Genomic DNA, 13,104 nt, shown 5'->3' on the forward strand with positions numbered 1-13,104 from the left:
AGACTGGTAACAAGCCGCATGACCCCTTCGCTCATTCGGATGTGCTGAATGCTTGAAGGCAGTTTCAGACTTTTCCCGCCTCGGTTTCCCTGCCTTGTCACTTAACTCTGCATTCATACATTGCTCCTTTTTAGATTTTTTTTCATCAAATTTTCCATCATTTCAATAGTAATTCAACTAGTTCTATTAGCAAAAAATCCCTTCCTAGCCAAGTTTCAGATAGAGTTGTTCTTGTGCGGCACAGAGCCTGAGTAACTCGGGGTCACGTGTTCTCCAGGGCTCTCGGCTGCAGGTGCTGTTCTGCATCACTCAACAAACTCTCTGTCGTAAAGGCACAAAGTCATCTACATGCCCTTTATGTGACTTGATGGAATGTATAACTTGTAGCAAACTACTTAATCCATAGTAAGAGACCTGGAGATACATGAGTAGAAGCAATGGATGTTGTTAGAGAACTTCTGGTAAGAACCTCACTTGAGATCAGAATGTCAGAGCTGGGTTCACCTCAGTCAGTAGGGTGCCTGTTGGCCTGCAGAGCCCTCGGGGCATCCCCAGCACCACACACAAAACCCAAAAACTGATGTGCTGGTTCACACCTGTTACTCAGCACTCAGGAAGTGCAGGTAGGATCAGAAACTCAAGGCTGTCTTTAGCTACATAGCAAGTTTGAGGCCAGAAACTACAGCCTGGGCTACAGAAAGCATCTCCCCACCCACTCACACTCACACACACAAACACACAAAGCCCGATAGCCATGTGAATCCCGTTGGCTGTGGTAACAGAAAGTGAAACTTTATGTAAACTATCTTCCTATTTTCAAATCCTGATGCCCAAAGAAAACACTGCCACATGCTCAGAAAAAGTATTTTTGCTTGCTTGTTTATGACTGCCTGTTCACTTTGTGACCCAGGCCACTGATAGGATTGTAGACATTTGCTGCCTTGCTAGCTTTCTATTTTCTGGGATGATAAGAAAGCCCACCATCACCCAGAGACACCAGTCTTAACTTGGGAATGCTGCACTACTCAAATCTTTTTGGTCTAGGGCCCTTTGCAGCATCACCATGCTGAGGACTTCCTGTTGCTTGTGTAGTGTTTTAGTATGGAAAATTAAAGGATTTCCCAAAAATATTTGTTTTCAAATAATATATATTAATACTTAATAAAATACATCTTTTGTACAGTTTGAAGTCCTCCCCCTAAAGGGTCAGCTCAAATGCCTCCACTTCAGCTTCTTCCCGACAGCACGATGGTGGTTCTCACGTGACTTGACCGGAGCAAGTAACCACCTTTGCGGCCCAGGAAAACTGCTGGGCAGTAGCAGGCAGTATTCTTATGAAAAGAGCTATTTTCCCTTGACAAAGTAATAATTGTAAAGAAATGGCATTGTTTTCTCCTTTTTTTTCATATTTCCTTCACACTACAAGAAGATAGCTGAGTTGTCATGACTTCTACTTCATTTAATCTGTTATATCACATATCCAGTAGTTTCTAGAAAACAGCCGCAGAAATAAGAGTTGAAAAGGTTATGTATTCCACAGACAGTGGGACCTTGCAGACCCTCCTGTAGGAGGCAGGCTTCTCCAGGATCTAATGTTGGCAAGTGTTTCTCAAAGGTCCCCCTTCAGAACAGGGAGTGAAGTACTTGCTTTCCCATATCCAGCTGTTTCTTCTTCGTGTACTTTCTGTACTAGTGTAATTCCCATTTTACTTACGAGGAACTGAAGCGTATCCATTCAAACTGAGGTCACTTCTCCAAGGCCACGGGGCCTGCAGAGATGCCAGCTTTGCCCTCCTTTGCCATAAGCGCCTGTTGCTTAGAGCTGGTCCTGGAAGAGCTTCACAGTTAGCAGGATATTGAACTACCACACCACACCTCAGTTTTTTCTTTCTAGGGATGGTAGAAATTGGTTTATTGTTTTTCTGTGTCGTTTGCCATTCCAGATTCATAACTGGTCATTTTGAAAACTTATCAGTCTAGCCTGCTTAGAGTGCTTGATGGGTAAGACAGTTCTGCTCATTGCTACACTAGACAGCTAACCATGCCTTCTGGGTTTCGTGGTGTGATAATTCCAAGAAAACTGAGGTGCTTCTTACAAGGTTTATGGAAAATACATCTCTCCTAGTGATTGCAGCAGCCTGGAGAAGGTTGTGCTTCCTGAATTGCCCGTGTTCAGGATCACCCCAAATCTCTCACATTCTTGACAATTTAAGCCTTTTTTTTTTAAAACATCATTCCTAATGATAAAACCCTCAGAGGTGGTCTGACACAGCCTTAGTTTGCGTAAATGCAAATGTGTTTGCCTGTGCACCCTCGAGAGCAGTCCTCACATGGGTGAGTGTCCTCCGTGAAAACAGACTGCCGCTACTTTCTTGTGTTCACAGCACACGCGTGCATGCTTCTGCAGAAAGCCAATATGCTGAGCTCCATTGTGCAGGATTGCCTGAGAGCATGAGTCTGCCAAAATGTGCCACCCTCCTTATTTTAAAAAAGAGAAAATATCATTTCTGGTGTCAAGTGTAATATTCTAAGTAGAATTTGAGTCCTGGAAATCCCTGGCTCTGAGCCTGCGATTGTTTCGTCAGTTTGTTGTGGCATTTCATGCTGCATTGTCTCCTGTTTGAATCAGTAATTTTTAGTCAGTATTAGAACTTACTTATGTTCACTTAAGATACATTTTTAAGACATTAGCAACAAAAATATAGAGATATCTCATTAAAACAAGCTTTGTGGCTCAGAAATGCTCAGTGTGGCAAATGTATTCAGGACACTTACATAAACAGAGTAATAGAAGTGACAACACGTGGTACCATTTTACTCATGCTCCTTCTTGCTTGTGTCTTTTAAGGAGTCTTCTAAAGTCTGTTGAAGAAGAATTACATCAGCGGTAATTACAACTTTTATTTAAGCTTGAAGTACTTTATTTATGTCATAGATGAGCTAAATCATTTTCCCCTTCTCTGTCATGTGTGGCTTGTTAGTTTTAGTTGTCAGTCTGTCTGCAGTCAGTCCTCCTGCCTCTCTGTAGCTGCTCTGGGGAGACTCACCATCTAATGATGCTATCTGTTCTCTTTAGAGGACATGTGGCTCACTTAGAAGATGATGACGGAGATGATGACTCTAAACAGTAAGTTCTCTTGCTCTTTTTGGTAAAAAGAAAGGATCTCATCTGGCCTGTGTCAGTTCTAGCAGCTTAATATTAATCATAATTCTAACATAAGTTGTACCTCAGTCTCTGTGCCATTGTTGATCTACTCCGCTTGGATTGCTCTCCTTCAGATTGGGATAACAAAAATGTCTTATGCTGGGCGGGTTGGACAGAAACATAATCTCCCAGGTCTCAAGGCTAGAAAATTCAGGTTCTAGGTGCTAGCCTATTTGATGGCCTATTTGGTATCTGATGGTTTCCTCTATTTAGCTGTGCACCTACCAACCCCGACCTTGGCTTTTGAGACAGAGTCTCTTGTAGTCCAGGTTGGCCGAGAATGTGCTATATACATGTGAACTCATCAAGTTCCTACCTCCATCTGTGTGTTCACATGGCCTTTTCTTGATGTGTGTAGGTAGTGGGGCAAAGGACAGTTATTTTTCTTAATCTCATTTCTGTCAAACCTATAGCTTCATTTAACCTTAATGACCTCCTTAAAGCCCTGTCTTTATGTGTATTACATTGAGAATTCTCTCATCAGTCTGTGAATTTAAGGAGAGTAAAGTCAATCTATAATAGTAATCAAAGAATAGAATTGGGAAAAATCCCAAATTGCCTATCAGACAGGCGTGTGGTGAGTTATCTTGAATAGATTAGTTAATGTGAGAAGACCCCTCTTAACTGTGGGCGGGGCTATTTCCAAGAGGACCCCAGACTGTGTAAAATGGAGAAAGCCAGCTGAGCACTGACTGAATTCTGATGTGACCAGCAGTTCATGCCGCCTTGACTCTGCCATGATGGACCACATGCTTGAACCGTAACTGGAATAAGCCCTTTGTCAGAATTGTAACACTACAGCAGGGGAGACCTAGACACATTGTATGCTGCACTTTATGCTCTTACCATTTCCCTAGCCCGATTGCTGCTCGTATCCTTATTTACCTTTTGATTGAAATAGAATTGTGGATGTCTTTCCACTTTGGATCACTCTCAGCATTTGAAACTAAGAAGATGAACATTTACCTACTTCTAAATGTTTATTTCAATAGAATCTGGACATTTTACAAAATATCTTAGAAAAAAAATCTCATGAAGCCAGAAAATAGTATTTGTCTCTGAAGGCTTTTCTTCTGTATCTTTGAAAAATAATTGTGTTTAATAATTCATTTGTCAAATGCAGAGCTCTGACTCTATATTTTCTGTGTTTTTAGTTCAACTATGAAAGCAAAAGTCCCGCCCCCCCTGCCACCAAAGGTAAACAGACTCGCTGTTCACACCCTGCACACCGCTCTCCTGTGCTGCTTGCTCTCTGCGTTACTGTAGCCTGTTCTTGTTCCCACCATAAAGAAAACTAGCTGAGGATTATTATCTGAGAACATAATTTTACTTTGATCTTTTTAAAAATGATGATTCAGTAGTTACCTAAGTAATACATTTTAAATATTTTTACTTTGAAATGATTTCTAGATTGGTATTATTTCCACCTAACTAGAAATCTTAAATTTTCATAAGATATTTTTCCTTAAAATCTGTAACCTACCATTAGTTGATTGCTGAGAATGGACAAAGGAAAAAACTGCCATCACAGACATTTAATTTTCAGAAAATAATTGTAAATTAAAAGTACAAAAGCAGTACAGTAGCTTTGGAAAACAGTGTGACGCCAACCTCTCCCTTTCCCTGGCTTTGCTGGGATTGAACCTGGGACCATAAAAGGTGGCTGGAGAGACAGCCGTGGGTGCTGGGAACCGAACTCTTAAATTTTTGGTTGTGAGCCTAGCCTTTAATGGCTGAACCATCTCTCCAGCCCCCCCCCTTTTATTTGAAATAATATTCAGCTTTAATAAACAGAAGAAAAAACTTTTTAATAAACTTATAAAGCCAGGGTTCCAGCGATTCAAGAGGGGGGGCAAAAGAGGAAAAAATGGGCGCACCTGGTATTTTATCTGTTTTTCTGTGGCCCCAGGGGGACACACCCTAAACAGAAGGTGATTGGCTAAAGTTCCCCATCAGACCATTGTGCACAGTAGGCAAGCACTCTGCACTGAACTAATCCTTTACCTGCAAAGTCATCTTGGATAAGAAAGAAATCACAACTTACAGGGTTTTGTTTAATTTCATACATGTATACAATATATACAAGTTTTTTTAAGGATAAAATGAGTGGATACAAATAGCAATATGGTATGTTTATCTTACAGGTTTATATGTGTCACAAGTTTCAGTTACAAAAGTTAAGTTGTGTTGTAGTTTGAGTTGGAGTCTTACCAATCTTGGCCCTACTGGTGTTTTGTTTCCATTGTATTACTGAGAGAAGTGTCCCGAAAGGTGCTTCACTTGTGTGTGGAGACTCCTTTGGTGGGTGGGCATCATGAGGACACATGTGGAGGAACTGATGCATTCTGCAAACTGTTGTCTTGAGGAAGTTTCTTGGGCATCCTTATTGTGCTGGTGTTCTCCAGTATAATCATTTTAATTGCTGTCTTCTGTTGTTCCTAATCTGAAAGATTATATTTTAACATAAACATTCTGAGTTGTCTAAAGGACAGATTAGATTAACCCAACAAGTATTGATTAACTTCAACACTTAAAAGAGATGCAGTTGAGTTGGAGTATAATCACAAAGACAGAATAGTTTTACTTAGGACGGTTTATAAGACACTAATTGAAGGGAATAGAAACCAATTCATATTGCTCCTCCCTCAGCTGCGAAATTCAGCACATTCTAGTGTACATTTTCAGGATAATTTTTAAGTAATAAAATAGCCTGAATCTTAAATACCATTGACACTTCTCTAATAAACACAGTTTGAAAGTCTCTGGTATGTATTAATTTACCTCAGGAGTAATCTTATATTTAATCACTGTTTTCCTTTTCTATGTGATTTCAGCCTAAATCCATCTTCATACCACAGGATACGCATTCTGCTGAGGATGGTAATCAAGGAACAATCAAGAGATGTCCCTCATCAGGGAGCCCAGCAAAGCCATCCCATGTTCCACCTAGACCACCTCCCCCCAGATTACCCCCACAGAAGCCTGCTGCTTTAGGTGAGGGTAGAGGACAGATTCCAGTCTGTTACAGGTGTTCGTTCTAGAAGTGAAGGGACTGTCCAAGAAATGACTGAAGTTCCCGTGTGGGGCGATGGCAAGAGCAGTGGCTGTTAGGCTGTCTTCTGCCTTCTGCTTCCCGTGCAGAGTGCTTTCAGGGACACGATCCCTTGTGAGCCAGCCTGGGACATTTACCCCTATTTTTTTTTTTTTTTTGTTATGTTCATGTGTGTGTTTGCCTGAAGGTATGTGTGTGTTTCACATGCATGCCTGGTGCCAACAGAGGCCAGAAGAGGGTGTCAGATCCCAGGGAACTGGAGTTAGACAGTTGTGAGCCACCAAAAGGTGCTGAAACGTGAACCTGGGTCTTTTGCAGCACCAGGAGGTGCTCTTAGCACTGAACCATCTCTACAGCTCCAGCCCATTAGCATTCCCACCTTTGGAGACTGCTCTGTCTGTTTCATCATTAGCCACAGCATCCAAGTCTCAATCAGACTTTGAAGAAACAAGGAAATGTGTTTGGCTGTAGGCTGCTTCTGTCTTAGGAAAGATAAAGGTGTTTGTCTTTGACTCCTTAATTTTTCTTAATCACTTTTAGAAAAGCAATTGATGTTTATAGGTATTGTATAAATTAGCACTAGAAGGTACTGTTTCATCACTGTGAAGTGTCCTCTGTTGTTCAGAGGAGCCTTTTAAATGGGCTGTTACCATTTCTTTCTTCCTTTTTTTTTATTTATTTATTAAAGATTTCTGCCTTCTCCCCACTGTTACCATTTCTTGGTAACTATATGTAATATGAATTGTCCACTCCTTGAAAGTAATTCCGAATTTACAGTTTTTCTCTTTTAATGAAAATAAATGTTTACTCAGATACTACCTGAATTTAAATTTGCCTAAAATGTCAGAAGTAGGTTGAACTGGAAGAACATACATAACAGCCCAGCGATGAGTGTTCTGAATGGGAGATCTCAAACACAGGATGAGTCTCCTATTTAATAATTGTCTCAATGAAATATTTCATTAAAAAATAGCCCTTTCACAATATATCTAAACATATCTTATTGAAGGAAATGGAGTGAGCTCCTTCCAGCTAAATGGTGAACGAGACGGATCGTTATATCAGCAACAGAGTGAGCATAGAGGCACCAACCTCTCCAGAAAAGAGAAGAAGGATGTGCCAGTAAGTGCTGGTGTCTGTGCACTCACACTTGTGTCCTTTCTCACTGTGTAGCAAGTGTTACACTTACAAGGACTAAAACCATAGGAATTGTGTATTCCATAATTACTATAGTAATATTTTAGTCTATGGATTATTGTGATAATATTTTATTTAATCATAAAGGTACCTTTGTAAAGGTAAACTGACATGACCATTTTAAAACCTGTCCATTTTTATTTAGCACATTATAAATCATGGTTTTTATGTAAGTCTAACCCAGTGGTTCTCAACCTTCCTAATGCTGTGACCCTTTAATACAGTTCCTCATGTTGTAGTGATTTCAATCATAACATTATTTTCATTGCTACCTCATAACTGTAATTCACTACTGTTATGTATCATAACATAACTATCTGTGTTTTCTGATGGTCTTAGACAACCCTGTGAAAGGGGCTTTTGACCTCCAAAGGGTCACGACCCACAGGTTGAGAACTGCTGGTTTAACCCTTCACAGTGACTGTTGGCTAAGAGCTGGCTATCCTCCCTGGAGAGAACTCTGAACTCTAGCCTTTGTTGGCAGAGCGCCTGGCATGTGATAGAAGAAAGACCGCCCAGAAAGCTAGGATATGTTTACGTATGTACAGTTACCTAGGGAAAGGATGTACACCAAACTGGTTTGGGGGAGCTGTAAGTAACTTTGGAAAGAATATAGGAAAGTTAAGGATAGCTATTTTATTTTATGATGATATTACCGTTGTATATTTTAGTCAAAGAAATAAGCTTGAAATACAGCATTTTCTTGCCATAATAACAGCAAAAAGTAAAATAATAACACATATTCCTTTTCTAGAAGCCAATTAGTAATGGTCTTCCCCCAACACCGAAAGTGCATGTAAGTACTGAGTATCAAATAATTGATTTTTCAAACTAAATATAGCAAGAATTATTTTAGTGTATATCTTTGATTGTGTCTGCCTGCTTCCCACCCTCACTCCCAGTACTGACATTACAAGCAGGAGCCATCAAAATCATGCTCAATTTTTTTTCAATTTAAAAAGAAAATTTTACATTTGTGTGTGTGTGTGTGTGTGTGAATATGTATATGTGTGTGTTTGTTTCACATATGTACGTGTGTGGTTCTGTCATAGCATGGGTGTGGAAGTCAGAAGCCAACTTCCTAGAGTGAGTTTTCTCCTTCCACCATGTAGAGCTGGGAATAAATCTCAGGTCAAACTTGGAGGCGAAGGCTCTTGCTTCCTGAGTCGTCTTGCCTGTCCTCGGATTGGTCCTTTTAACGAGACTATATATTTTAACTCAGCCTTGCATCTTAGTTTATAATATGAAATTCAATGATGATTTTTTTTTCTTATTTTGAGACAAGGTTTCTCTGTGTAGCTCTGACTGCCCTGGAACTCACTCTGTAGACCAGACTAGTCTCAACTCACAGAGATCCTCCTGCCTCTGCCTCCTGAGTGCTGGGATTAAAGGTGTGCACCACGACACCCAGACTCAACGCTGACATTATTGTCAAGAAATCAAACAAGAACTGTAACATGAATCGGAGGCCTGCTTGTTTGTTGTTGGGGTTTTTGTCCCGCCCGGTACCCCACAACTGTTTAGCCCCAAAGAAAATCACACATAGGTCTCCATAAATTATAAGCTGATTGGCCCATTAGCTCTAGCCTCTCACTGGCTAACTCTCACATCTTGATTGACCCATTTTTCTGATCTATGTTAGCCATGTGGCTCAGTACCTTTTTCAGTGAGGCATATCACATCCTGCTGCTTTGGTGGTCTGGGCAGGAGAGGGAGGAATCAGCTTCCTCCTTCCCAGAATTCTCCTGTTCTCCTTGTATCATTTCTACTTCCTGTTTGGTTCCCCCCCATACTTCCTGCCTGGCCAATCAACATTTGTTTAAAACATGATTGACAGAATACAGACAATTCTCCCACACCAAAGAACATTTTCTTTGTTGAGATTATTATTTTCTTCTTAACTAAGAATATGATATTGTTTTGATAGGAAATTCTGATTCTTAGTGGCAAATTATTTATTATACAGAATTGGTTATTGGTGCTGATTTTATTGTGAAATGATAAAAGAAATATGGGATTTTTTTTTCTCCAGCAAAATTGTTCCCAGAAAACTTTGTATAATACTATCAAAAAGTCTGTTGTGGATATCCAGAAGAAATGATTCAGTCAGCTAGGTGGATGGCTGACTTGACACTTTTATTTCTGTAAAGTGAGGGTGATGGTAATTTAGTTTGTCCCCTGTGGTCTCCCATATTAAAACAAAACAGTTATGCCTCGTATGTTCTGTTAGGACCGTTGTTTGTCACCACCATGTTGATGAGTCCTTATTTTCCAGATGGGAGCGTGTTTTTCAAAGGTGTTTAATGGCTGTCCCTTGAAAATCCACTGTGCCACATCCTGGATAAACCCAGACACGAGAGGTAGTACTGCAGTCTCTTCCGTCTCTATCTGGCCTTCAGCAGAGCTCGGACAGTTTCATTTGATTGTTTTCTCTAAGAGTTTTGCTGTTTGTGTAGACTTAAGGTGGATATATTTGTCTGTGCTGTTGCTATGGTTTGAGGTCGCAGGTGATTCAGTGGAGTTGCTTGGCGGTCACAACATCAGATCTCCCTTATTTCCTGCAGAAATGTTTCTTCCTTTCCTGCCCAGGGTGTTATTTTCACACAGCCACAACTGAAGTGACTTAGATTCTAAACACCCAGAGTTACGTGACTGTTTGAGAGGGGCTCTAAATTGTAAAAGGGATCATATTCAGAGCAGTTAGGGTGTAAGTTAAGGACGGGGTGTTATTTCTGCATCCCAGCAGCTCTCGTTAGCTATGCAAAATACCCAGAGTCACCTAGGAGCATTCTTAGATGAATGTGTGTAAGAAGACAAATATGTACACATCCTTCTAAACCCCAAGACCAGTCTTCACGCACACTCGGCTATGCTGCTCCCAGGCAGCTGGTGCAAGGGCGCTTGGTTTGAGCCACTGCTTTCTGACCGCATGTTCTGGATTGTTCTTAAACTACTTCTGCTCAGCCCAAAGATCATAATGTATTGCTTTTAATATCTTTAAAACAATTAAATAGGACGTTGGCTAAGTTTCTCTTATCGTCTAAAACAGTAGCTCTCAACTTGTGGGTCACATTTCAGATATTTATATTACAATTTATAACAGTAGCAAAATTACAGTTATGAAGTAGTAACAAACTAAATTTGTGGTCGGGGATCACCACAACATGAGGAACTACATTAAAGGACCCCAACATTAGGAAGGTTGAGAACCAGGTTTTAATTAAATTTTTAGCAGGCAATAATTAGGACATGGGTTGGGTTAGGTGGGTTTGGTTTGGTTTTAGACCAACCTGTTAGCCCAGGCTGACCTCAAACCTCCTATCTAGTCAGTGATGACCATGGACTTCCGGCTCACTTGTCTCCACCTCCTGAGTCTGTGGTTACATGCCTATGCCACCATGTCCGGTTTGTGTGCTGCTGGATCAAACCCAGGGCCTTGCCCATACTAAACAAGCACTCTACCTACCGAGCTACATCCTCAGTATCTACTTTATTTTGTTATTTCCTCTGCCTTTCCAGTCCCAGATCCTGTGTTTTTTATGTTAGGGCTTATAGTAATAGCCCCCAAAATAAGTCTCTTATCTTAGTCACCATTCTGTTGCTGTAAAGAAACAACTCTTAATTAGGGACTTGATTATGATTTCAGAGGTTTGGTCCATTGTCGTCATGGCGGGAGCGTGGCAGTGTACATGGCACTGGAGCAGTAGCTGAGAGCTACATCCTGATCCACTGGCCGAGAGAGCCAGGGCCTGGACTGGGCTTTTGAAACCTCAGAGCCCACCTCCCCAGTCACTTACTTCCTCCAAGGCCATGCCTCCTGGTCCCTGTAGTCCTTCCAGACAGTTCCACTCCCTGGTGACGGAGCATTCAAGTAGATGAGCCTCTGGGGCCATTCCTACTCAAACCACCACATGTGTAAAGATCATTTTTAATCTGAGCTAGTTCTTAGTTTTCACCCTGTTATTTGCACATGATCCTCTCTTTAGGGAACTCTAGAGAAAGTAGCTGCAGACTCTGCCAGTCAGTCCCTCCCTCTGGTGAGTGAGGAGTCTAACAGGCTCCTCTTTATGTCTCCCTCATGCAGTGCTTTCCTCGCTGCGCTGAGACTAACATTTATGTATAACTTAGTTTATGAGTATCTAATTTCTTCTCTGTATTTAAACTTGAAAATTATAGTCTTTTTCAGAGGTAACCCATATTTACTAAATTTTAGATACTATAAACCTTTTAAAGTATCTTGTTTATTGAAATCAGCTATGAAATGTCTCTGTTATTTCAGATCAGTACTTGATATTTGGTGCTGAAGAGGGCATTTATACCCTTAATCTCAACGAACTTCATGAAACATCAATGGAACAGGTATACCGGCTACCTTCTGTATTTTTCTTGTTAATTAAGTAGACATTAGAAATAAGTTTCAGTTATAGTTTGACACTCCTTTTATTCATAAAACATTCTATGAGCTTTTGTTTACTACATACTGAAGACAGAGCCCCAGGCTTGGCTCGTGCCCCTGGGAAGTTTACACTTACGTGCAAGACATCACTCTAAGAATGAGCACAGGAGATAGGCAGTGAATGTCACCAGTTCCTCCTGTGAGAGCTGGAAAAGATGTGCTTGGGTGGACCTTTAATGAGCTGTAAAGTAGTGTGGGTGGGGAGGAGTGATTGAGCACTTGTGAGTCTAGAACAGTAACAACAAACTCTCAAACCCCAGAGTTTTGAGTGCCCAGCTAATGGTCAGACCTGTGCTTTGGAAATGTGAGATTGTGGTCAAAGATGAAAGACCTGTTAAGTCTGGGCAAAGGGTGGGGGAAATGACTCAATGGTTAAGAGCACTTGCTACACATACCTCCTATGGCTAGCCTGGGCTGCATGCTAGACTAGACTTCACACCCTAACTCTCCACCTTAGACGTCCCTGGAGAAGTCTTTAGCATAGAGAAAGACAGGTTCTGTATGAAGGCTCATGAAAGGTCCCTATCAGAACTGCATGTGACAGTGCAGTTTTCAGAGACGTAAGAGGGAGAGGAACGAGGACATCAGTCTCACATGTTCTGGTATCATGAATTCACTATACATAAAATGGAGAAAAATCTGCAAATAGTAATAAACTATTCAAAACTAAACCTTGCCGTCTTTCTCACATTTCTTTTTCTTTTTTGTGGCGCTAGGACCAAACCTCCAAGGGTTTGCACATCTTAGGCAAAGGCTCAACCACTGAGCTATATACCCATCCTCCCTTAACCATTTAATTTTTTAAAAAAGATTTGTTTATTTACTATGTGTACTGTGTTCTGTCTGCATATGTGCCTGTAGACCAGAAGAGGGCGCCAGATCTCATTACAGATGGTTGTGAACCACCATGTGGCTGCTGGGGATTGAGTTCAGGACCTCTGGAAGGCAGTCAGTGCTCTTAACTGCTGAGCCATCTCTCCAGCTCAGACCTACCTTTTAAATTTTTTTAAAAATTTTATGTGTGGGCGTCTTGGCATGGATGTGTATCTGTGCACCATGTGTGTGCCTAGGGCCCACAGAGGCCAAAAGAGGATGTTGATGCCCTAGAACTGGAGTTATAGACGGTTGTGAGCTGCTGTGTGAGAACTGAGAATCGAGCCCAGGTCCTCCACAAGAGCAGGCCATGCTCTTAAC

The 13,104-nt window shown here is 41.1% G+C and overlaps 1 protein-coding gene across 9 annotated transcripts in view; it reads left to right on the top strand.

The window, feature by feature from the left end:
* Window positions 1–13,104, top strand: part of Map4k3 (mitogen-activated protein kinase kinase kinase kinase 3) — a 161,727-nt gene that overhangs the window by 127,073 nt on the left and 21,550 nt on the right. For all 9 annotated transcript variants that reach the window (XM_057762287.1, XM_057762309.1, XM_057762294.1 and 6 more), the window contains 8 exons: window positions 2,849–2,887; window positions 3,077–3,127; window positions 4,360–4,402; window positions 6,040–6,199; window positions 7,267–7,379; window positions 8,209–8,250; window positions 9,730–9,814; window positions 11,734–11,813. In XM_057762287.1, coding sequence (XP_057618270.1) covers window positions 2,849–2,887; window positions 3,077–3,127; window positions 4,360–4,402; window positions 6,040–6,199; window positions 7,267–7,379; window positions 8,209–8,250; window positions 9,730–9,814; window positions 11,734–11,813 — 613 coding nt within the window. The remainder of the gene's footprint in view (window positions 1–2,848; window positions 2,888–3,076; window positions 3,128–4,359; window positions 4,403–6,039; window positions 6,200–7,266; window positions 7,380–8,208; window positions 8,251–9,729; window positions 9,815–11,733; window positions 11,814–13,104) is intronic.

The sequence above is a fragment of the Chionomys nivalis genome, chromosome 1, assembly GCF_950005125.1.
Source record: "Chionomys nivalis chromosome 1, mChiNiv1.1, whole genome shotgun sequence".
NCBI lineage: Eukaryota > Metazoa > Chordata > Mammalia > Rodentia > Cricetidae > Chionomys > Chionomys nivalis.